The sequence below is a fragment of the Epinephelus moara genome, chromosome 21, assembly GCF_006386435.1.
Source record: "Epinephelus moara isolate mb chromosome 21, YSFRI_EMoa_1.0, whole genome shotgun sequence".
NCBI classification, from domain to species: domain Eukaryota; kingdom Metazoa; phylum Chordata; class Actinopteri; order Perciformes; family Serranidae; genus Epinephelus; species Epinephelus moara.
Genome location: NC_065526.1, coordinates 5,886,866 through 5,912,802, shown reverse-complemented (window position 1 = coordinate 5,912,802; position 25,937 = coordinate 5,886,866). Strand labels below are relative to the sequence as shown.

Genomic DNA, 25,937 nt, shown 5'->3' with positions numbered 1-25,937 from the left:
TGGGTGGATTACTGAATGGGCCCTACTGGGCACAGGCCCGGGGTCCCAAAATGTCAGCCCCCCACACCCTGCAACATATCATTCAAATGTACGTGTATCGACCTGGAAGAAACACAAAAAGACCACAGACAGATACAAAGAACCTGCTAAGACACTTGAAATAACCACAAAAGGGGCAAAACCACAAAGACACACAAAATGATTACAAAAGATACAAAATTACCTCAAAGATAAATAAAATATTTTAAAGGGGACACAAAATGACCTCAGAGACACAAAATTACAAAAAAAAAGATACAAAATGACCAAAAAAGACACAAAATTACCTCAAAGATAAAAAAACATCATCTAAATGGGAGACAAAATGACGTCAAAGAGATGCAGACACTTGACAAACCACAAAACGGGCAAAACAACCACAGAGACACACAAAATGTCTACAATAGATATAAAATGAAAAAAAAAATTACCAAAAAGATAAATCAAGTCTTTTAAAGGGACCCAAAATGACTACAATAAGACACAAACAGACCAAAAAAAAGAAGACAAAATTACCTCAAAGAGAAACAGTGTCATCTAAAAGGGATACAAAATGACCACAAAGAGATGCAAAATCATTATAAGAGATACAAAATGACAAAAAAAGACACAAAAGTACCTCAAAGATAAATCAAATCTTTTAAAGGGACACAAAATTACTACAATAAGGCACAAAATGTCCAAAAAAGACACAAAATCACCTAATAGAGAAACAAAATAATTTAAAAGAGACACAAAATGACCACAAGAGACACAAAACAACCAAAAAAGAACACGAAATTACCTCAAAGAGACACAGCATAATCTAAAAGGGACACAAAGGGACCTCAAAGAGATGCAAAATGATTATAAGAGATACAAAATGACCAAAAAATGACGCAATTACTTAAAAGAGAAACAAAATAATTTAAAAGGGACACAAAATGACCTCAAATAGACACAAAATGACTAGGAAAGATACAAAATGACCAAAAAAAGACACAAAATTACCTAAAAGAGACACAAAATCATCCAAAAGGAACACAAGATCATCTCAAAGAGACATAAAATTACTATAAGAGATACAAGATGACCTCAAAGAGACACAAAATGACAACAAGAGACACAAAATCACCAGAAAGGACAAAAAATTGTCCTGGGCCCATTGTCCCATAATCTGCTCATGCAGGGAGTTGGATCTGTGGATCTGCACTTGTCATGATCTCCATAAGTCATCATAACCTCCATGACACCTCAGCAACCTCTTTGCACTGACGAGAACCATGAGATATGATTGAAATCTGATTTTATTTTCACTGGGTACCATGCAATAACTGGCAGTTTCTTTCTTGATTAATAGATTCTGATAAAAACATTATAAACTGTTCAGTCCATATTTGTTGGCTGGGTGAGCCACACCACAACCCCCATGTCCCGTCACTGGCCAAACTGCTTCTGGTGAAACTCTCTCTGCTAATGGTGTTTTTTTCCAGGAGGAACAATGCAGCGTTTGTCCTCAGGCTGCGTCGTCATAATCCCTACACCTGGATTATAGTTGGACTGAGACAAGCAAGTTAAGGCATTACAAGTTCAGACCAAAGAACAACTGGCCACATTTCACCCAATTAGTGATGTGTGTAACCATTATATTGTAAAAGTTAGCCTAATAATAGTCACTGCTATTGTTGTTTCACAATAGAGCCTCATTCTATAACTGCACTACTTCCAAACACCATCATCTAATTTAAAATAAAGCGTGTTTTTTTTGGCCAATTTATTCTCAATCCTAATGTTTCTATAAATACTATTAATGTGGATCACACACATGTGGAGTTACTGATCTTAAAGTGGAAACAGACAACATTATTGTTGGCACAATAAAGATGGCCAGACTGTTTTTTGTTTTCCTCAGAGCAAAGCAACTGCCACAGTTTCCAGGGTTACTTTTGTTGCTCCACTGTCCACCATTTCCGCCACTGGGGATAGTAACTACGAAGAATTTACCTTGATTCTGTTTGGTAACTTAGGGATGGCTACCGGAAAAAAAGCACTATCCTCTTCCTGTTCTGGTTGCACAATGGTTGACGCACATCTCTGCGCCTTAAATTGAGTCTTAATTTTCCACAGAGATCGTACCAGGTGGCAGACAGAATTGCATAGTGAAAGCAAGGCTTATTGGGGACTAATCTAAATGCTGTTGGTGTCATTATTCTACAGCCATTACATTGTGAAATCAACATTTACGTCATAACAATAAGTTAAAGCAAACAAATCGTGTGTATTTCCATTTTTAAATCCACATTACTTCTGTTTACTTGCATGTTTTTAGTTGGCCCTCACACTCTGAAACATATTGCACATTTTGTGTGACTCAGCACACCATAACTATATCTTAAAGCACAACCATTGATACATTAAAAAAAAAAAAAAATCACATGCACAATTGCAACACCTGTACCCATTCTGTGCAATAAATATTCTCTGTCATAAATCCGGTTTCAGAGTGTGGCCATTGAGTCATCCAGAAGAGGATATTGGCACAATGGGATTCTTGTTCACGGTGGGCTGTGATTGGCCAGGAGGAAGGTTTACGATGCAGATTTTCAGTAGCTGTGAGGGGTACTAGACAAATAAATACCCCAAATCCACTGGGAGACCAGAGCCGAGCAGTTCAGTAGTGATCAGAGGTTTTCTTAAGAGTTTGCTTTGTGTGGTGACACAGCAAGAAGGAAACATGGTCAGCCGGTAAGTTTCTCATGAGTTATAATAACTATTCCAAATGTTTAAAACTAGCTTACACAGTAATGGGTTTTGCTTTTTTGAAAAGTGTTTTTGTCCATGATTCTCAAATGTTTGTATTTCTTTAACTTGAACCAGTGACCTGAGTGGTCAGTGTGTCTGCAGCTGATTAAGCCCCTGAAGGATTTAAAAGCACATGCTGAACTGCATGACCTGTCAGAAATACAGCTTTTATTGACTCCAACTAACAGATTCATACTTTTAACTCGCTGGAACTTTCATTATGTTTCATTTACTTGGCTGCAATGTGGGTTGATGTCTTCACTTCTTGATGACAGATTTGAACACCCAGCTGGTGGCTACAAGAAGATTTTTGAGACATGCGAGGAGCTGGCTGAGCCGCTTCCAGCAACAGTGACAGGTTTGTTTGCATCTCTCAGACAGAAATAGACTGCAGGCAAATAAATATTTGACAGTCACATATGGATTGAACTGTTTGGGGAAACTCACTCGTAGCTGGAGGAGTATTTTTCTTATTTCTCCTGCGAGCATAGAAAGCAGGCTCCGAACGCATTTTAACAAATCTATATGTCTCAAAACAATCTCTGATTTGTGTTCATTATGTTGGTGTTTTGCAGGTAGGATTCCTTCGTTTCTGAAAGGAAGTCTTCTCCGTTTGGGACCTGGGCTTTTTGAGGTTGGAGATGAACCTTTCTATCACCTCTTCGATGGCCAGGCCCTCATGCACAAATTCGACTTCAAGAATGGTCAGGTCACCTACTTCCGAAAGTAAGACCTTAAGGACAGTACTTGTGTTTTGTCATTTTTCAGGCCATTTGCATCATTTACATGACAGCTACGTGCAATGCTGATTCCAAGAAAGTTGTGAAATGCAGTGTAACTGTAAATAAATGTAGATAAAAATAGAACGCAATGATTTGCAAATGCTTTTCAACATACACATATTCCCAGCGCAGATAGAATTTAGACCAGACATTGGTATTATATATCTACACTGATAAAGAAACGTAACATTTCAATCCATAAAAAATATGTGCAATAAAGTGGAATGATACAGGAAAAAAGAATTTAACATAATTGAGATACTACGTGTTTGCAAAGCCAATTACAAGATGCTTCTTGTATTAAGAAACTAATATCTCACAGTGTTCAGGTGGGATTTTGGCCTATTCTTCCACACAGACAGTCCTTAAATTAGATTAGATTAATATATGTCAAAAGGATTTGCAAACCGTTGCATTCTGTCATTTATGTTTCACACAGCATCCCAACATTTGGGAAAACAGCATTGTAGCTAAATAAACCTGCAGAACTTGAGCATGTGCATCAGGTCTGGCTGCACGTACGACTGCATTAACACCATGAAATTCTATCATGAATAGCACCATTTTATGACCAGCAAAAGGATGCCTATGAATTGATTAAATACTTTTGTTTTCCAGTGTATAATGTTTTGGGATTAACTTTCTTTTCCTCCATTCAGGTTTGTCAGAACAGATGCCTACGTGAGAGCCATCACAGAGAAGCGTGTAGTGATCACTGAGTTTGGCACCTTTGCATACCCCGATCCCTGCAAAAACATTTTCTCCAGGTGGGTTGCACGTGAAAAATATGTATTTCTGGCTTGTCCTTGCTATCATGTTGACCGAAAAAGTTTCTTGTTACAAATTAGAATACCTGCTCATTAATTATATCAAACTAAACTACAAAATACAGGTAAAAGAAAATGGATTTCATTAAAATACAAGTAATCTGTAATTTAGAAATGCAAATAAACATTGTATACAAATTGATATTATCACATTTTAGGCATTTTTAAACTTACCACCAGCAGAGTATGATATAATACAAAATAGTAGAGGAGAAGGACAAGCTAAGAAAATAGTCACAACTGATTTAATACGTATTTTAAACACATTAATTGAAATACTGCCCATCTCTGCATGTGGATACTTTTTTGGTTTAAAAAGTTAAATGAAAATATAAAGTAAAATTTCCTAAGTTTTACTCGTGTCGGCTCACATTTCAGCCCCTGACGTTACTGCTACCTTTGTACGATGTAATATTGTTTGTTTGTTTGCAGGTTTTTCTCTTACTTCAAGGGTGTTGAGGTCACAGACAACTGCCTGGTGAACGTTTACCCTGTTGGTGAGGACTTTTACGCTGTAACAGAAACCAACTACATCACCAAAGTAAATGTCGACACCTTGGAGACACTGAAGAAGGTACATCAATACTAATACGCATTTGAGGTTTAAAAAATGATCTTACCAGTACATTAAAAGCACAGTAAAATGTCTTTATTTGTATCCAGGTTGACATGTGCAACTTCATCAACATTAATGGAGTGACAGCCCACCCTCACATTGAGAGGGATGGTACAGTGTTTAACATTGGAAACTGCATGGGAAAAGGAGCAACACTGGCCTACAACATTGTCAGGATTCCACCCACGCAGAAAGGTGCAGATCAGCGCTGGCATCACCACACATGACAACAACAGTTAACAGCAGTGACCTCTCAGTTCCTCTATTTAACCAAAATATGCTGCTGAATGGTAATTCAGGGTTAAATGAATCACTGTGACCCCTCTTAAAAACTAGAAATATGGTTTATAAAAGATGCTTTCTCTCTCAGGGTCAGTCCCTCCAAGCTTGCTAAATTGAAATGATTCAAAATATTCTTCTTTTTTATTTCAGATAAGTCTGATCCCATTGAGAAGTCCAAGGTTGTGGTGCAGTTCCCCAGTGCCGAGAGGTTCAAGCCCTCCTATGTGCACAGGTGTGTCAGACTCAAAGTTTTGTCAGTAATGCATTTGGTATGTTATCAGTGTTGTCATGGAACATTCTGACATTCTCTCCTCAATCATTTCAGCTTTGGCATGTCAGAGAACTACTTTGTGTTTGTGGAGACCCCGGTGAAAATCAATCTGCTGAAATTCCTGAGTGCTTGGAGCATCCGAGGCTCCAACTACATGGACTGCTTCGAGTCCAATGAGAGCCAAGGAGTAAGACCTTGCAGTAGATTGACGTCTTTGGTGATATTATCATCATCTTTGCCCCTGAAATCTCATGATATATTCTGATGTGTGTGTCGCAGACCTTGTTTCACATTGCCAAGAAAGACCCAGGAGAGTACATTGATCACAAGTTCAAAGGGGCACCCATTGGCATGTTTCATCACATCAACACCTATGAGGACCAGGGCTTCATTGTTGTTGACCTCTGTGGATGGAAAGGGTAAATGTTGGGCTTTAATTTTAAACGTCCTGTACAACATCTGCAGATTTTGAGATATTATTGTTCATGACTCGTTCATTTGTGCAGTTTTGAGTTTGTCTACAACTACCTCTGGTTGGCCAATCTGAGAGCCAACTGGGAAGAGGTGAAGAAAGCAGCCATGATGGCGCCTCAGCCGGAGGTTCGCAGATACGTTATTCCCCTGGACGTCCACAAGGTGAGTTCCTCTCATTAGGACACCTGTGGGAGCCCGTTTCCACCAGTGTGAAGACTTCAAAATAATGAGTTAGTACTCATTATTTTGAGAATGTTTCTCATTATTTTGAAATGCTAGATTGCTGTATTTTGAGAGTGTCTCATTAGCTTGAGATACTAACTTATAATTATGAGATGCCAACTCACTATTTTGAGATACTAAGTCATTATGTTGAGAGTTTCTTTAGCTTGAGATGCTAATGCTAATGCTAAAGCAACACAACAGGCTTCAAGTCATTTTTAAAGAAAACCGATGACATGAAGCTACAAACTGACATGCGACACTTGTCACTGCTGACGGGCGTGACATGCTACAAATCAAAGTTGAGCTAGCCTCAACCTTTTTAGCGCTCCAATGACGTAGTGAAGCATCAACCAATCATGTGTTTTTGTTTCTAGCTGTGGTACTGTATCATTGAGCAGAGTTAGCTGACTCTTAGCTGCACACAGATGCAATGCAGCGGCAAATGTGATGCTAAAATGGGGCTCAGACATTGATCAAAAGCACAAATACTTTTAAGATCTAATACAAACTTTAGATGATGTTCAGTTGAGGTGCTTTGTGGCGAGTAGCGGACTCACACAAGCCTGTGACGATGTATCAAACTGGTGATAATGGGCTTCCATTGTATGCAAACTACCTGTGCAGATATAAAGTCTCATGTTGTATGTTCTCATCTCATTGTGGACTCGATGCAGGAGGAGCAGGGGAAAAACCTGGTCAGTCTGCCGTACACCACAGCCACAGCGGTGATGCACGCTGATGGGACCATCTGGCTGGAGCCGGAGGTGCTGTTCTCTGGGCCACGCCAAGGTGCGACACACCCAACAAATTTAACTTAATCATAGTGGACACATTCATCTTGAAAATCTTCCTTGTGTAATAATTTCAGTGTTGCTTTTGCAGCCTTTGAGTTCCCTCAGATCAACTACGAGAGGTACGCAGGGAAGAATTACACATACGCCTACGGTCTGGGTCTCAACCATTTCATACCAGACAGGGTAAGTTCACAAAATACCTTCAACTTTACGCGATTCTGATTGTATGAAAGCTTTTTCATGAACTAATTTGGTTGTGTGTAGATCTGCAAGTTGAATGTGAAGACCAAGGAGACCTGGGTATGGCAGGAACCAGACTCCTACCCCTCGGAGCCTCTGTTTGTTCAGACTCCTGATGGAGTAGATGAGGATGATGGTATGTTAATAACAGCTGTATAAACACAATATATTTAATCCTTCATTCACTATGATGCAAACTGTTTTATGATAATCTGGTTCTGTGTCCTCAGGAGTGCTGCTCACCATTGTGGTGGCCCCCGGCTCCCAGAGACCAGGGTACCTCCTCATCCTCAACGCCAAGGATCTGTCTGAGATCGCCAGGGCGGAAGTGGAGTGCAGCATGCCCGTCACCTTTCATGGGATGTACAAACCGTAATGATGCTGGCCTCAGGTTGTTAACAGCAGTCAGCCATGACAGGCGCCCAGTATTAAAAACAGGATGAATAATGACAGTGTGGTTGTATGTTCTCATTGCAGTTGACCTTGGTTGTTAAAGGTGCTGTGTACGATATTCAGAGCATTAATATAGTTGCAACTATTTGCTATGTCAAGATATAGTGGAGTAATGGCATCCCGAGTAGAGAATGAAGTCATGCTACCTTTGTGTTGTAATCCGAGCTTCTCTGTACTTTGTTGTGATAGCTGTTTTGGCTGTGTGTGCATGTTAGTGCATACAAGTCCCACTGTGTATCCCACTGACTAGCTCTGCACTGAACTCATACAAGCAAGAACTCCTAATGACACCAGCGTTGCAGAAGCGTAGACTTACCCTCCATTAGCTCTGTCAGCTGCTAGCTGCCGGCTGAACCACCTCCATTTTGAGCTGTGTGGAGACAATCCCAGCTCAGACCCTGTATGCTCTGAATGTCACAAACAGCTCCTTTAAATAAAAATAGTATGTGAATCGACTTGTCTTTTTGAGTCTAGTTGCTGCATATACTAGAATTTATAAACCTGTATTATCAGCATTGGTTCAATAAAAAATTTGTTCACATGTTGTGTCACATGAGTATTTCATGGTTGGAAAAATAAACTTGTCGAAATCAAAATGTGGTTGTTTCATACTTTATTATTTGGTAGGAGAAAAATGCGCTCTCAGCTAGGGTTCAGTCTGTAAAACTGGATATTTACTAGTTTAAACACCTAATTACAAACTCATGTGCTGCTGACCCTGTGCAGCAATTTTAGTGGTTAAAATAAGTTGGCGTGTTCTTAAATCAAGCAGGCTTTTCTCTTGATAAATCGTAGATTAATTGGCACTTTTTGTACAAACAATCAGTACAAAATAATCCTAAATTCTTGAGATATTTGTAGAGATTTTAATGTGTCGCCACACAAAATCTGGCTCGGCTCGAACAATAGACCTTTCCATGTCCGTCCTTGTGTCTGAATCTGATGGAGACATTGCAGCACTATAAAGCTGATTAACTGTGTCACTGCTTAATTTGTGGAAAGAAAGAAAGCAAGGAGAGAAAGGGCATGTTGCAAACCATTATTCTTTGTGAGTCAATAGCGCTGGATGTATGGCTCTTGTATAAAATGTCATGACGTCCACAAACCACATTTAATTATATGTAAGATTCATGTGTTTGGTTTTAATGGATCTTGAACGGACTGGTTCAGAGGATTTACCCTCCGTTCGTCTAATTACAATTTCACCCTGATGTTTGTGCGTCACGTATAAAACACTTAACACTCCCTTTGACTCACGTGTTGCCTCTCCCGCTGATGCAAGCCGAGGAAACAAAGCATCAAACATTATTAATATGGCTCGGGCTCGCTTGCTACATCAGTCAAACAGAGAACCCTGATTATGTAGTCACGTTTTCCAATACACTGCCAGATTTTGGGATTGCATTAATGAAAGGCTTAAAGGAATATTTTGCAACTGTGTGTTCTGTAATCTCTCCTTTTGGTAATCATTGCGTGCATTCAGTCAAGTTTGCCTCGCCGATGCAAACAGATTTTTTAAATGAGAAAAAAACCCAGTAAGAAATATTTTTTCCTCTTTATTTTTATTTTTTTTACATGACAGCATTTTAGCCTTCCAAAAAGAAAGAAATAAAACAAGATTACAGGAAATATTAATTTTCTGAATAAACTTAAAATGAAAAACACAGCAAAGGAAAAGCTCGATGGAAAACTTAATCTCAGTTGTAACTAATCACACCATAAAAGAAGTCCCTCACACTCTGAAATTCATTTGGGACAGAGGTTTGCACAGTCAGGCTTGAACCAGTGTAGAAGTTATACTATCCTAAATACAAAGTGGATTTTACACAAATATAACAAAAAAATGTGAAGGTAGAAGATAAAACAGGTAACAGAGAAAAGACGCCACACAATGCCACAAATAAAAAAAGGAAATTTCTGTAACTACTGATCCAGTGAATGGAAATAAACAACAAACAATTACACTGTGAGAAAAATAAAAAATGAATCAAATTTAGCCTTTTTTCTGTCTTAAAGGAACTGTTAGACATTTTGATGAATGTGTTAATTCGCTTTCTTGCCAAGAAATGATCAGTCTGATATCTGTCTCATGTCTGTACATCAAATATGAAGCTAAATGAAGGGGGCATTAATCTTAGCTAAGCATAAAGACTGGATGCTGGGGGAACAAGCTAGCCTGGCTCTGACCAAAGTTCAAAAATGTTCCTATCAGCACCTCTACAGCTCATAATATAAGCAGGATATATCTTGTTTGATTAATCTGTACTTTTGCATGCTTTTCAATTTGTTGTCACACATTTAAATCCCCGAAAAACCACAAATTACAGAACTACACAGGTGCTCATAGGTGTATGTCTGAGCGTCGGAGCAGTTTTCCGCCACTAACAATCTATATGCTAAGCTAAGCTAATCGCTTCCTAGCTCCAGCTCCTTACCAATGCACAGAATCGTTGACATCTTTGCATTTAACTCTAAATACAAAAGTGAATAAGCACATTTTCCAAAATGTCAAACTTCCCCTTTAAACTGGAGCAATCCTCTGTCCCATCGCGTACACAAAAAACCCCACACAAGAATCAAAAGTCAAGCAGAACGAAGCGGAGGCTCACACTACTGAATCACAGATTTCATGAAATACATCTTCAGGCTTACTTCAACGTGATAAGTGACTACTGATAGCTTTGAAAATACCCTTTCAGCTATGTAACTTTTGCATCTCAGGAAATAAAGGAATGAAGTATTGATAGTGCAAGGTTATAAGGTACATATATTAATATATTGTTTAGATACTGTCCTATAAGTAAAGTGCAAATCTCTGGATCAGATGAAAAGTGTGTGCAAGCATTTCTAATTTTTGTCGGACTGATCCACCTGCCCATGCACAAATGAGCCCTTTACATTGGCTGCCAGCTACTTTAACACACCGCCCGGTGAAACATTCACGTTAAACATCGTTTTCCCTTCAGCTCAAAGCACTTTCTTTAAAGTCTGGCCATTTGGAGTGGCCGAATATCATGTTGCCTTGATCCCCTGTAGGTGTACATTGTGTACTTATAAACTTTGGGTGATTTCTGTTAGTTGTGTGCATAATTTTTTTGTAATCCTGACAAACTGGGGAGTGACGTCTTTAGTATCTAACACCAACAGTGTAAACTTCAGCTGTATATCCCCATACCTCCAGTGAGTGTAGGGTCATTTTAATGTGGGATCAGGAGATCAGTATGTTGAGGATGTTTTACTGTAGCCACAGGAAACTTAAACAGATTTCTGGCAACACCTCGTAGCATTTTGGTCAATAATCTGTCAACCTAATTGAATTTACTGAAGACTAACTGGGAATGAAGGTGAACTGGGATCAGTTGGGGAGAAACACCACTGAGGCCGGCTCAAGTGGAAATGCACTGTCATCAAACAGCCCTAGCAGCTCTCACACACACACCCTACGTGCTCGCCATCAGCATGACAAACACACACAACACACAATCGTGCAGGGTCGCCTGGAAACAGTTTCGTACTGACTTGTGTAACTACTGTTTAAGACCAGCTCATTACTTAGACCTGGGGGCATGAAAGGCCAACGCTAGGTGAGTACATTTTGAATGTTTCAAAGTGCAAGAAAACAGCCAACACATTTATTTTAAGCTCCTCTCACTCTATAAGAGGGTAGCTGTTGGGTTTGTGTGTGTGTTTGGGGCTGGAGGGGCTGTGTTTGAGCTAAGCTTGGGGGGGTGGAGGGGTGAAAAATTAGTTGGTCTCGTAGGTGGAGAGCAGGGCAGCATCCACGGGCTCCATGCAGGAGGGGCAGGTGAAAGATCTCATCAGCCAGTCGTCTATACAGTCCATGTGGTAGATGTGCATACATGGGAGGAACCGGATGGGGTCCCCGTATACAAAGTCCAGCATACAGATCACACATCTGAAAACAGTTGAAATAAAGAGCTTGAATACAAACCAGTTTAAAGTTGTTATTGTAATGTGAGGCTACAAATGTGTAACCCAGGCAGACATGCACCTAAACCATAGATCTGTTTTGCGTTTCCACGGCAGACAGTACTCTTAAATGCAGGCGGGGTTCTTACGGGATGGTAACACTGCTCCATCCAGCTCTCACTGTGTATCCCCTTCACGGGCGGGTGCAGAGGAATGTCTGCACCTCGCTGATTGTCCATGGAACAACAGCATTTTCAGAACAAAAAAGAACAGGCTAAAGTGTTTAAAGCAGGAGTGTCCAAAGGGCCAGATTGGAAAATGTGAAAATACCAGGGGGCAGCTGTTTTCTCACTCATAAAGGTTATTAAGAGACAAATACAACTGTTTCATCTTCCACTGAGAAAGTACTCAACTTTCCACCACTCCTGAAAGCAGCAGCCCTCGCTGTCGACTTTAAACTGCTTTGCTGTGGTCACATCCGCTACCTGGAAATGTCTGCGGTTAGTTAACCGTTTGTTTGCTTGTTTCCTGTTTGTTTATGACAACACACTGACTCTGTCTGCTTCGTTCCTACTTGTGCATGTCTACAAACGGTTTCTGGTCTCGCCACTGTGAGGTTAGCAGAATAAATGCAAAGTGATCTTGCTTGATTAACCAATATTGTGTGGCGGACAACATAGAGTCTAAAAGACAAGCTGCAGGCTGTTTAAAATGTGCTCACAGGCCATGATTGGCCCCCGGGCTGGACTTTAGACATGCCTGGTTTACAGTCTCTGTCCCAGTCGATGGTATATTTCAAAATAGCAGGTTTGTGCATTGAGTCGTGTAGAGCAAGAGTAACAATTCTCTGTGACCAGTGTTTCTAGCTCCATCTTTTAGTATCAGATCAGAACCTCAACAGAGGGGTGCAGAAAAAATGGTACAGAATGGGCAGAACACTGAACCAGGCTGCTTGGTGGGAACGAGGCTTTAGATTATAGTGATATCTTTATATAACTTTCCTGCTGCCTCTTGCTGGTCTTTAGGGATTCATTACAGTTACGTAGAACTGAAATGATTCATGAAGTAATGTAGTTGAGTGACAAAAAAAATATTGGCAATAGTCAACTCATCATTTAACTTAATTCATCAAACAACAATGTCAATGTTCTCTGGTTTCAGCTTCTGAAATCTGAGAATTTGTGGATTTTCTCTGTTTTATATGATTTTATATCAGTGGAAATTATAATATACATATTGTACAATAGCACTTTTAAGACTCGTATTTTTTTGTTTAGCCTATAAAGTGTTTGAAAACAGTACAAAGGTTACTGTACCTGTTTCCCAGGGCCTAAGGTGATGTCTTAAAATGGTTTGTTGTTCGACAAACAGTCTGAAATCTAAAGACATTTAATTTTAAATTATATTAAATAGAAAAATCCTCACATTTAGAAGCTAAAACTAGCTAATGGTTGGCAATGCTTCTACATAACTAACTCTGAAATTAAGTTTATTTATACAGCCCCAAATCAGACATTTTTAATGGAATAACATCCTTTTTTGAGATTAAATATTAGCCACATTTAAAAAGTGTCCCACTAAGGATATTGAACACAAAAAATATGGCTGCATTAGTTAATATCGCTCAGCGGTATTGACCTGCATCCTGCCTCCGTGTTAACATCACAAAAATACAAAATGCTCACTCTCTGATCTTCTTCTCTGAGCCGTCTTGCCCTCCATCATAAACACCCTTAGGGAGGTGTTGAATGAGGCCGATGCGCTGAGCTATGCGGATCTGCTCCTCCTCTGTCAGCTGGGTGGCCAGACGGGCCTGACTAGGCGTGGGATGGTACATGGGCATGTGAGCCTGCTCCTGGTAACAGACAAAAGACACACCGACATGAAACAAAAACATTTATCCTCCTGTATCAGCTCACTTTGTCTGTACAAAGTGGTCTGACTGGTGAGGCTCTGTACGGGGATAAACTGAAAAATAAAGCAGCTGTCTGGTCTGGACATTCTTGACAGGCCAGTCCATTTGCTCTGCCGAGAAAGTGAGTGGCCGCAAACTGCCATCTTGCCCGGACTTGTGCGCCTCCAGGACCCTGAGGTGGGCAGGAAAGATCGCCAGCGAACCCTTCCACCCTGGACACAAACTCTCTGACCCACTCTCCTCTGACAGGAGGCTGCAGCCCATCAGGACCATGACCTCACATGACAAAAACAGTTTCTCATCTGCAGCTGGCCTCATCAACAAGGCCCGGGACTCCTAGTGACATGGACACTTACCCCGCTCCTCCTTTGCATGTTCCTTGGACAATATTTTGCACATTTCTGAACATATTTTCAACTTCTAAAGACTATACACTTCTTTGGTTGTGATTCAGATGTTGCACATATTTGTAATGTTCTTCTATTCTATATTTGTGTCTTGATTTTTGCAATACTTAATATGTTATGCACCACACTTCATAGCAAATTCCTTGTACATGCAAAACTGCTTGGTAATAGACCTGATAATGACTCCAAATCCTGTTTGTTTACTCAGGTATTATATATTATTCTGACTTAGAAAAAGGCCACAGACATGAAAAACGTGATACATGCATATTTTCATAACATTGCCCACTGCATACGTACATTTTGGTTTATTTTCACAACCATTTGTCCTACGTGTGGCAGACACTTAGCTTTTCTTTATCTAATAATCCCTGGGAAGTGAGTGTCAGCAGTCTCTCACCTGGTACGGCGGAGGTGGCTCCAGGTCAGGGTCTGTCCCATCTCCGAAACTCGCCCTGTCTGACTGGGAGTCATGAAGCAGAGAAATGTCGTCCGATGTCGGAGACTTGAGACAGTTGCCCATATCTTCGTGTCTCCAGTCCTCTCCTGGCCGACGCAGAAAATCTGATCTTTGTTGCTAAAGTTGCTCTCGGTGGCTAATGTTAGTTTTGTCTAATATCCCAGAAACCATTAATTTACAGTTCAACTACACACTGCTAAAGACACCATGTGCATGATTGTAAAACTCCTACATTAACGTTGAATGTTAAAGCAAATGTCCACGCTAGTTTCTCTTCATGTTTAACCGGACCTCCACCTGAAAAACAAAACAAAGAACTCCCTTGCTAACGACAGCTAGCAGCTAGCCTAGCTAGCTACTTTTTCGCTAGCCAGCTGGACGACTTCCTTGATAAGAATCGCTCATTCCTTTCTGAGAATCACAATTTCTACAAACTATCTACTTCAGCAGCAGCTGTGGCTGTTAAACTAAGCGGCCTGAGTGCTGGACTGCAGCGACATTTCCTCCTTTTAACTTCGTGAGTAACATTAAACAGTTTGCTTCCTTGCTAGCTCTTTCTTCAACCGGACGACATGTTATCGGTCCGTTGGATATGACGTCCGGGTGTGATTCTGCGCGGTGATTGGATGATTTCCCCAACGTCATTCTACGAGGAGCCTAAGTCCCGCCCCTTTTAATCATGAAAATAATAAATACAAAATAATGATAGAGAACATTGTAATGGGTAAGATGTGGGAAGACGCCCCCATGAGAACAAAGTCAATTTACTGTAAAATTAAAAATACTTGGATATGATTTAAGCATGTGCAGAGTGATGATGCAGAAACCCACACACTGATGGGAGGAATAAATTGGTAGAGTAACCAGTTTTGTTGTAACAGCACAAAAATGAAAATCTTGTTGCCCCACTATTGGCCATTTGAATGACTCTCCCCACAAATCCTCCATCATCATATATAAATAAAGCATTTTATGTATAACTTAATATTGATACCAAAATCTATTTATTGAAGATGTACATTTTAATTTAACTTGGTTATTACCGTACAATTTATGTAGGCTATGCCCTAAAAGGTCCAAGGTATACATTTAAAAATCAAAAATGTGTTTTATGGTAAGTAATACATCAGCGTATGGCCTGTGGTACAATCAAATGAGCACTTAAAAATACAACTGCACCTTCGACTGATTCGTCTTTGAATGATGGCCCATATTTAATTTTGATAAACTAGTTCTCTATAGTTTACCTTCTGTGCTCCTGATATATGTGACTTGCACTCCCAGCAGAATTAATTATGTCCCTAAGTTTTAGGTAATCCTGTGTAAAATATACTCTATTAATGCTTTTATTTCATGCTTTAAAAAAAATCTTTTCTTCAACTGTAATATTTCAGTTAATTTTAAGTCAGATTTTGTACTTTTTCACCAATGCAAGTAAAAATTAAATCTGTCTGAGAGGTTGTTGTATTTTCAATGCAAAGCCCCAAAGATTGATGTTACTGTAAATTTTATGTTTTATGTTTCATTCATTTTTGTAACTGCTTATTCTGTTGGGGCCAATCCCAGCTGACATTGGGCAAGAGGCGGGGGACACCCTGGACAGGTCGCCAGACTATCACAGGGCTGACACGTAGAGACCGACAACCTATCACACCTACGGCCAATTTAGAGTCACCATTATCCTGCATGTCTTTGGACTGTGGGGGAAAGCAGAGAAGGCCCGTGCTGACCAGGGACAACATGTGAGCATGCTAACCACTGCACCACTGTGCCACCAGCAAATGTTTACAAAAGAAATCAGTCCGATTAGATAAACTCTTAAATTTACATTTAAGGTCATGCACAGCCACACAGGTGTTCTTACGTATTCTGGCTGATTAGAGCTCTGCAAAGGTTGAAGTCTGTGGAGCTACACTGGTCACCCAGATACATGAATGATTAATTGAACGATAAAGGTGCAATTTCAAAAAGGTGCTGCTTCACTTTCAGGGTCCTGCTGTTGTTGCATGCTGCCTCACTGTCACACTGTCCTGGTTTACTGGGACACTTGAATAAAAGGGAGTAGCCATTAATGTTTTCCCACTATGACAAGTCAAAAGTACAGGTTGCACTTTCCTATGCGGATGTAGAAGTCTGAGGTGCAATAGGTAAAAACGCCTGTGAACCACAGGCATGTGGAACTAAAACTATTCTTGTTTCCTGCTTCCTTTTGTCATGCCTTTTTTTCCTTGTCACATGAGCTGCAAAAGTAACTTCAGCCTTTTATTTAGCACTATTGTTATAATAAATGTGACATGGAGATACATTTTAGTCACTTAACTTTTGTAAACCACCCTCCAGGATAGTGTGGTTCACTACCCTCTGTATGCACCAGTAAAGTCACACTTTCTGGTGCGTAATATATACAGAAAATATGTGTGTCTGGTAATGAGAAAGATGCATAAAGAGAGAATATCTACAACCAAACCCACTATCAGACCAACTTGTATTATATTAAAAAAATAAATAAAAAGACATCCAATAACAGTGGCAACTTGAGGACACCTTTATTTGTATATACAGCTATTGTACACATAAAAACCCACAAAGTATTTGCATTCCAGGAACTTATGATACAAATCTCCATGTTTTTGGTTAAGTGAGTTTCACAGAATCGGCCTTCTTCAGGCAAATAAAACAAAAACACAAACCTTAAAATGAACATTTCCAAAGATTCCTTTACCTTTAAAGCTCGTCAGCTGATACTGTTTACTGTTATTTTTTTCTCTCTAAATGTTACAAACAGCATAATTTCTCTGTACATTATTAGTAAGTAATAGAGTAATGTTAATTTGTGAAGCAAATGCGTCATGGGGTGTCTACAGTGTTTCTACAGTCATCGTCTGCAATGGTTCATACAATATTCACAAGGAAGTAAAAGGTGAAAAAAAGATGAAAGATAATTTTTTTCATATCAGTTCATGGTAAAATTACACACCCAACAATTTCTCAAAATCAAATGTTAAATATATTTGTTGGGAAAGTCTCATTTAAAGGGTGTAGACTGGTAAAAATAAAAGTAACAGACTCCTCTGAAGGATAATTTTAAAGGTTTGAGGTTTGTTCGAGGCATGATGTAACAATAACGCAGGGTGAAATAACAAATAAGCATCTTTTCTATGTTATTCTATAACTGTATTCATATCTCACAACTTATTAATACCAAAAAAGTAAAATGACGGGGGAAATCAGGCAGTTTTTTCCCCTGCACATTCATTCACACTGTAAAAAAATCCAGCATTATTGAGTGTTACTTATTAGTATCCACATTGTCTGGTAAAGTATCAGATCGCCTCTTCGTCATGGCTTGTTGTATTGATCTGGTCTAATAAATGGCGATGGTGTGATGATCACAATGTATTTACAAAACAATTAATTTATAAGAAAATGTAGTTACATATTCACACACCCCACAGATAAGTACTGTTAAGAGCAACACTGAATCATTTAGAAACATCTTCAGAAATGAAAATACCTACTGACACAAATGACATAATTTGATCCATTCATTTATCTTCTGCATCCCGCAACTATTTGAGATGTATTATTACTCTCTATCATCAAGTACAAGTCAGGAAATAGACCTTAGTTATTGTCAGTGTTCTGTGTGAATTGGCAACTACAGTTTCAGGAAGTATTGTTCTTTTCGTTTTGGGTTCACATTTGATCAAACATCCAGAGGGCTCATGGCCTCGAAGCACTGATGCAAAAAGAGTCACATTAACATTCACTCTGTACACTGTCGTACAGAGTCCTCTAACACCTCTCTGGGATCCCCCCTCCTCCCGCCTGTCCCTAGCACCTGTCGTCCTCCTCTGTGTCGCTGAGAGGATCACAGCCCGCAGCAGAGGTCGTCTGCGCCAGGCGCTTCCGAAAGTGTCCGTTGGGGACCTGCCAGCCAGTCCGCAAGCGCGGGCGGGCCGTGCTGATGGTGTTTGAGCGTCCCAGGCTGCAGGCCACAGCCGCCTCGAAGGTCAACGTCTCCATTGGGCCGGAGGGGTCTGGGCTGTGGTCGCCCTCTTGGGAGGCAAGGAACGGCTCGGAGGGGTAGCGTCGAGGTGGGGACGGGTGACGGCCCGCCTCGCTTCGCCTCTCGCCTGTGCCCCCCTCTTGGGTTTCCCAGTTGGGCTTGCCTCGCCTCATGGTCTCTGGGCTGCCTTGCTCATCCTCGTCCTCGCCGACGGAGGGGTGTAGCGGGGAGTAGGAGATGTGAGGGCGAGAGCGGGTTGGGGTCTGTGACATGGGTCGTCGGCCGCTGGGGGTGCTGGACTCTGAGGTGGAGGGTACTGGACTGTCTGAGCTGTTGCCCTACAGACAAAATAGAAAAAACAGTGGCTTTATTGCTTGTGTTTTCCAGGACATCTTGTTAACCCAAAATCAAAAACACACATTTCTCCTCTTACCAGTAGTGTTATCTATCACTCTAGCCACAGAGAGCACTCAGTTTGTGGTGCTCAAAGTGGCAAAAACCTACACTTAAAACTCAACAGCAATGTCTCTTTCCAGAAATCATGCCACAGTTACTCAAGAAAATCCACAGACCTTGTTGTTAGCAGCTTCATGTAGGAGGCATTTTCTTTCTACCTAACTACACCCACCAACTGTATCACCACACAGAAGAAAGTGTGCATTTATTCATGGACGAGAGGCTCGTGACTGTAAGGCTGAATCAAAATGTCCACTCTCTGGACTTGCAGACTGAGCCCTCGCAGACTTCAGTTGTACATAGTTTGACGTATTCACTGTCATCACATAAGTCTGCGAGCGTAAAGACTGCAAGTGGCTGACAGACAGCCCTCGAGACTGTTTTACACTTTGCCGTGGAAACGGTCAACTATTGCTGCTGTCATATCAATACATATTTCATATAAGTTGATGAACAGCGCCCACTTAAGCCAACACCCAGTGAAGTAGACTTCACTTGTGGGTTATTAAATCAGTGAAGTCTGCACCCCAAGCTGACTCTCTGGGTGTCTGCAGAGAGTCCACTAGAGGCCCCTTGTGGAATGGATGAATTGTGGATTTTGACAGCCCTCAGCACTCCCAGACTTCCCGGGAACGCGCTCGCAAAGTCCGCCAGTGGTTATTCGGTTGCTGAGTGTAGTTAGGAAGAAAGAAAATAGTTCCTACATGAAACTGCTCACAACAAGGTCTGTGGATTATCTTGAGTAACCGGGTCATGATTTCTGGAAAGAGACATTGATATTTTCAAATGTATTTTTTGGTGCTTTGAGCACCACAAGCTGAGTGCCATCTGGTTCCATTATATTTGAGAGAAGAGGCAGACATCTCTATAGCCGATATCTCCAACACTCAGAAACTCACACCAAAATAATCTAGACTGACAAACAGCACCACAGGTAGGAGGAAAAAATAGTATTTTTGATTTTGGCGTGACCTGTCTCTTTCAATATTTAAAGGGGCATTCCAGCAGTTTAGCAATAGGTGAAATTTTCTCACTGGTTAATTTTTGACCCTGCTTTGCTGCCGTCCAAGTCCCTGAATCATTTAGTTGTAAAGTGAGCTTTTCTGACCCACCTGTTTATCTTGGGGATGCTCTCTCTCTACACTAGAGGACCGTGAGGGGTGCAAACTTCTTTCCTCTGAGTTGCAACGAGACGTGTCTGGAGAGAGGAGGTGACAGCGCTCCTTGGACCGGCCACGCTCCCTGTCACCCTGCTGCCAATGCTCTGACCGGGAAACTAGAAGGAAGACATTCAGGAGAGGAGAGACAACATACAATGACAGATAAAGAGAAAATGAGATGACTAAAGTGGGTGAATTTGACCTTTTCTGTATATTTACACCACTGTGTGCAAATGGTGGGAAAACATAAAATAAATGCTTAATATTGTATGCATCAAAGCTGATGGGATGTTAACAGGTGAGACGGACTAACCAGCAGCTTTGTAGCTTTTGTGTCGAGGTCGATAAACCCGCTCAGGACTTTTCTCCTCCTGCCAAATCCCGTTGGCCCGCTGATCCGCAATAGTGGAGACTGAGCGCTTCATGGAGCCGCCAGCAGCCTCCGTCTGCTTGTATGTGAAAACACACACAAACAAAGCAGACAAACATGCAAACACAAGGTACGTACACAAAGAAAACATTAAACATGCTGTAATTACAATCTGATTATTTAATTCAGAAACAAGTGGACCATTGCAGAGCTTTTTATAAACATGCTTTAGTCAGTGCAAAAAATGGTGCATCCTAATAGGCTGGTTACGTTTAGTTTCCTCTATCCTGGAGATGAAAAGCTCAAACATCACATCCCGTTTTACCAATTCTCGCCTTTATCAGACTCCCAAAGTAACAAAAAACAAGCCAAACTGATTTAAATGTCTCAGCATCACATAAGGAGCAAGGCACTTTGGCATTAGAACCCATGCAGCCACTGACGTCCTCAAGATCCAGCACAGACGCCGTGTCATAGAAGATATGTGTACCTGCGACTCTACAGCCAGACGGGGCATGGAAGAGGCCCGCACACACAGACCCCTCCCTAGTGGAAGCTCCTGAGGGGCTTCAATCCCCCCACTGCACTCGCCCACCTAGGTGAGTACAAAAACAAGAGAGGAGGGCAAGGAGAGACACCAATCAGGCTCGTCCCCGCCAGGACCGCCTCTATATACACGGAGGTCCAGTTCGAGTGAAAGGAGGGCGCACAAGCCATTTCATCACTGAAGGCCATCTATCATAGACATCGCCATCGCCATCGCCATCCAATCAGAAGCCATTCCAGCCAAAAACGGACAACCAGCAACAGGAAAACTGACTCCAGGGAGGAATCAGAACAGTGGAGAAGACGGGCGAGAGTAGACAATAAACAGAACAGTTCACAGGGAAAAATGGAGTCCATATTTCAGCTCAGAAGTACATTCAGTCATGCACGGTCGATCAGGTCTTCATAGCTACACAAACAGAGCCAGACGACATCTGTCTCGGGGCCGAACACATTCCTCTGCAAGAACAAACACTAATATGTGCGTATTTTCAGAATCATTTCATATCATTCAACTAGCAAGCGATGTGGACCAGTAAAACCAGACAGTATAGACACAGCAAAACAACAAGTGTGACAGTCTGCCTTTGCTATTCCAACCTCCACAGGACTAAGAGACAGGAACACAGAGAGCAGCGATGCCGTGCTCGGCAAGGCACGGGGAGAAGTCACAGCAACGCCATCATTAATAAAAAAAAAAAAAGTTTGTCATTTTTGTGGGGTTAAAAGGTTAAATAAAAGTTGCGTGTGGAAAATGTTCAGAGTGAATATCTGTGCTCTTAAGATGGTGGCTCCAAACCTGAGTGTCCAGAACCCTGATATGGAGGACAAGATAACTCTAAAGTGTAACACACATCAGCGATATATGACGGGTGCCAAAACACACACATCCATTGTTTTTTATGTAAGCCTGAACTGTAAACTGGCACTCGTTCATGTTTTATCAGATGAGGAAGTTCAGAGAGTTTGTCTATGACTGTGTGATGTTGGCTAAATAACTGGTGCAAGCTGCCCTTTATATCAGTAATGAGCCCTCACCCACAGCAGACTGCTATCATCCTGAATCAGGGCTGAATACTTAACCATGATGGATTGGCTGATAAAGGAGCAGAATCATGTCGCTGTTGCACTGAATGCATTTGTACGCTGATGATCTGTCGACAACAGCATCTGTGTAATGCGTGGAAGTGTGTGTGAGTGTGGGGCACTGAGAAAGAGAAATGGGAATATTTTGGATATTAAAATCTGACATCAGATTGTCATCCTCTTGTTCAGGCTGTTTTCATATCTGCAGTGTGTTTTTCTAATTTAAAAAAAAATCGTCCATAGAATAGGGATGAGTGTGATGTGTGTTATGGGTGTCAAATGACGTGCACTTTGTGACATCGCAGATATGTGTTGCACTTAAAGAGTTGTGAAATGAATAACAGTGAATATTTTTTTGTTCAAAGAAAGTGGAACAAAAATATATCAGACTTTCTACTTTTTGAGTTTGACCTCTAAAAATGGAAAATTGCTGTTTCATTTAAACTGTCCACAAACCCTACCCATAGAGACAGAGCGCAACGTGTCACACTCTGAAAAACACACACACTGGGGGGAAACATTCAGCGCCATAATATGCTACCAAGGGCTGACACAGTAATAAAATGCCTGTAGCTAGCTAAAAATATTAGAATCCAGCATGTCAAAGGATTATTTTAACACGTCCCTGTCCCTTCTCCTTACCGAGCTTATCTTGAAAAATGATCCCACTGAATGGCCAGAAGTAAAATATTTTAATATTTGCAACTATTTTATTACATTAGGAGGTGCGATCATCATTTAATCTAAAAAGTGCTCAAAAACAGGCCGTGCATTGCTTTTGTGGCTTCAACTTCTAAAGTTTGTCTGGCCAGATTAACAACTGTAACTCATGAGAGTCAGGATCCTGCAGTCTTCCTCATTCCTCTGTACCCTCTTTTGTCTTCCTAAAGACTCACTTCTTCGGTTCAGCAGTTAATAAAAAGTTAATTCTGGGTTCTTTGCACTGTCTGTGGTACATCCCACCACACTGCAGCTTTTAGACATTTTTCCATTGTTCTCTCGCAGATGTAAGTGACAAGGAGGCCCCTCCACGTAATACAAAATCAATACAGAGCGATGAATTGTTTTCCCATCCAGTGTGGGCGGGACTTAATTGCGCTCTGTCTCTACAGCCTGTGACGACTCAACAATGCTTAGTTAAAAAGGTTAATAACCATCGCTCTAAGACATGGTTGTGGTATTAATGGCTGTATGCTCATGTCGGTCCTCCTTCTTACCAGATTCTGCGGCTGACTCGCCTCAGCGTCGGAGCTAATCGGCTGCAAAAACAGCTCCTGAGGTGAGATGGGACTCAAAGCCACAAAGCCCCCTCTGGTCCTGTGTTGTGACAGAGAGAAACAGTAAACACACATATAAATAAAGACGCAAATGTGACAAAGTTTCACGCATGCACAGACTCACAGGGCTGAGCCAGCGCTGTGGGCCATCATGGGCAGTGTCTGGGTGTTGGCAAGAATGTCCTCGGGGAGCGTAGAGGCGTCCAGACGCTTGAACATTAAGGCGCTCTTCTGAAATGAGGGAAACAGAAACACAACAAGTCAGAGGTCATTTCAGCTTCATTTCAATTTCATGTTGTTCTGGTCCAAATGTAAGAAACTGAAAGGTAAAAGAAGACTGAATAATCTACAAGCCAAAGACAGGACAATTAAGACCTCCCTGTATGTGCATAGTTCTATTTGGTAACGATGGGTGATAAAAAAATATGGCAGACCGGGAAGAATCTTGATTCTTGATTTTCCTCATTTTTCCCAACATCATAAAAGTAATGTAGTATCATAGCTAATGATTCAGAGCTTGTTTTCTGTCTCGATGCTAATAATCAAATTTAAATGTTTTCTACAGCACTGTTATTACAGGTCCCATGTGATAAATGAAGGACATCTGAACACTTATTGGCTCCCATTTTTCATGAGTCAAACTAAAAGATCTAAAACTTTTTCTGTGCACTGGAAAGACTTATTTCTCTCACATGTCCTGCACAAATTTGTTAAAATCCGTGTTTATGTGCACATCTCCCTTTTTCAAGATAATCCATCTACCTGACAGGTGATAAATACATTTATTAAGACATTTCACATGGCTACGAGCATGTGTTTTTTGGTCAAATGGGATGCATCTGTGAATAGAATCGGCAGTTGCCCACTCAAATCGGTTATGACGATGCACTGCTGTCATGTCAAGACCCTGTGAAGACAACGAGCAGGCACATGAGCTTCCCTGAGATGGTTTCTGATGGTTTGTGCAGAAATTCTTTGGTTGGTTAAACCAACTGTTGCATCAGCTGTCAGGTGAAAAAGCTGGACGTGGAGGTCATGAGTTGGTGTGGTCTGCGGTTGTGAGGCAGGTTGGATGTACTGCCAAATTCATGAAAACTACACTGGAGATGAGAAGTACTCACTGACAGATTTTAAAATTAATGCACAAAATTTAAGAAAATGAAGTCTTTTGTTTGCACAAATCTGTGAAAAATGGAAGCAAAAGCAAAAGTTGTGCTTTAATAATTCTGTTCAATGTTTAATTAAGTGCATAATAACAGTATGCAGAGCTGACCTGAGCTTCAAGTTGTTGCCTGAGCTTCTTGGCTTTGTTCTGTTTGAAGTAGTCCATTATCATCATGGAGGCGTAGATCTTCCCCACTGTCATGTCCGTATCTGTGAGGGCAGACACGCTACATTAACCGTGACTGCTTGTCTCTCAGCGTTACATTGAGTATTTCCTGCATAGTTGAAGCCAGACCTTTGTTGATAGGTACCAGTAGGTCCAAGGTCTTCTGGGGCAGATAAGGCCAGATGATACTGATCTCTTTTTGCAGTTCACTGTCCAGAGCGATGCGGTCCTCCCCACCTGTGAGACACGTCCACAATCAGCCACAGAATATGTTATTTTAATGTCCTTAACAACTGTTGATCGGACAGAACAAGCAATTTAGTGAAGCTCAGTGAAGAAGTCTTTATGTTGTCATTCATTCATAGATCTCTCTCCCACTCCAGCTTCTACTGCCACAACCTCCTTAAACAAATCATATAATCACTGTAAACTTTAAAATTGTTCTCCTTTCTGCTGCTGTCAGTTGTCATTTCTGCTCGAACAGATTGTCCCTCCTCCATCCCATTCACTTCCTCATCACATCCAGCACTCAAGGTTCCTCCCTGAACTCATCGGTCCTGCTCCACACCCCAACATCCAGATCTCCAGGCAATCTCTTCACCAATTCACCACCAACACCACCAGTGTCTAGACCTCAGAGGGGGGAATATTCCTGTACTTACCATGGCATCACTACCCCCCTAAATATGACTACTTCATGATGGGGTCTTCACAATATGACATTATTGTGCACCATATAATAAACTTATTTGTTCACTCTAAATGAAGTGAGTTGTGTCTTGGGTTTTGTCACTATTTTAGGTCATAAAATAATCTGCAAATAAATGATATCTGCAAATAAACGATAATAACGATAAACTAATAACGATAAATAATTGTTAGTCAAAGCCCTAGATGCCATCTCACAGTGACAACATGCCAATGAGTGACTCTGACCTCTGGCTATTTTGATGTCCAAAGCTGTGCGGATGAGTGACATCAAGGTGGAGGTGAAGTGGACGGTCATGTCCTCATCCACAGGCATGTTCATCAACACCAACCTCTGAGAGACAACAAGGGACGGAGATTAATTCACTCAGTTACTTCTTCAGTTTACACTTTCAGTACAAAATACTGCACAAAAATGATTAAGTCTTTATACATTTTCTTAAATCGAATAATAGTAACAACACCGGAGATAATCTGTTTTTGGCTACTTCAACCACAT

At 41.0% G+C, this 25,937-nt stretch overlaps 3 protein-coding genes across 3 annotated transcripts in view; 1 reads left to right on the top strand and 2 right to left on the bottom strand.

The window, feature by feature from the left end:
• The first annotated feature begins 2,637 nt into the window (after nt 1-2,637).
• Nucleotides 2,638-8,380, top strand: rpe65a (retinoid isomerohydrolase RPE65 a). Its single transcript, XM_050032565.1, has 14 exons — nt 2,638-2,763; nt 3,096-3,178; nt 3,396-3,546; nt 4,262-4,369; nt 4,862-5,003; nt 5,093-5,240; nt 5,478-5,559; nt 5,653-5,785; nt 5,878-6,017; nt 6,105-6,234; nt 6,972-7,086; nt 7,180-7,274; nt 7,356-7,467; nt 7,562-8,380. Exons 1-14 carry the CDS (start codon nt 2,753-2,755, stop codon nt 7,705-7,707), a joined length of 1,596 nt encoding a protein of 531 aa, XP_049888522.1. The 5' UTR covers nt 2,638-2,752; the 3' UTR covers nt 7,708-8,380.
• A 945-nt stretch (nt 8,381-9,325) lies between these two features.
• Nucleotides 9,326-15,089, bottom strand: LOC126382863 (RING finger protein 11-like). Its single transcript, XM_050032964.1, has 3 exons — nt 14,437-15,089; nt 13,400-13,569; nt 9,326-11,700 (listed from the first exon to the last, which is right to left on the bottom strand). The coding sequence occupies exons 1-3, from the start codon at nt 14,557-14,559 to the stop codon at nt 11,529-11,531; spliced, it is 465 nt and encodes a 154-aa protein (XP_049888921.1). The 5' UTR covers nt 14,560-15,089; the 3' UTR covers nt 9,326-11,528.
• A 1,993-nt stretch (nt 15,090-17,082) lies between these two features.
• Nucleotides 17,083-25,937, bottom strand: part of cacna1eb (calcium channel, voltage-dependent, R type, alpha 1E subunit b) — an 89,380-nt gene continuing 80,525 nt past the window's right edge. Inside the window, exons 40-48 of the mRNA XM_050074936.1 lie at nt 25,667-25,772; nt 24,860-24,967; nt 24,674-24,774; nt 23,525-23,631; nt 23,341-23,440; nt 20,982-21,086; nt 20,435-20,567; nt 20,074-20,237; nt 17,083-18,843 (exon numbers count right to left, since the gene is read on the bottom strand). Of these exons, the coding sequence (XP_049930893.1) occupies nt 18,331-18,843; nt 20,074-20,237; nt 20,435-20,567; nt 20,982-21,086; nt 23,341-23,440; nt 23,525-23,631; nt 24,674-24,774; nt 24,860-24,967; nt 25,667-25,772 (1,437 nt within the window). The 3' untranslated portion in view covers nt 17,083-18,330. The remainder of the gene's footprint in view (nt 18,844-20,073; nt 20,238-20,434; nt 20,568-20,981; nt 21,087-23,340; nt 23,441-23,524; nt 23,632-24,673; nt 24,775-24,859; nt 24,968-25,666; nt 25,773-25,937) is intronic.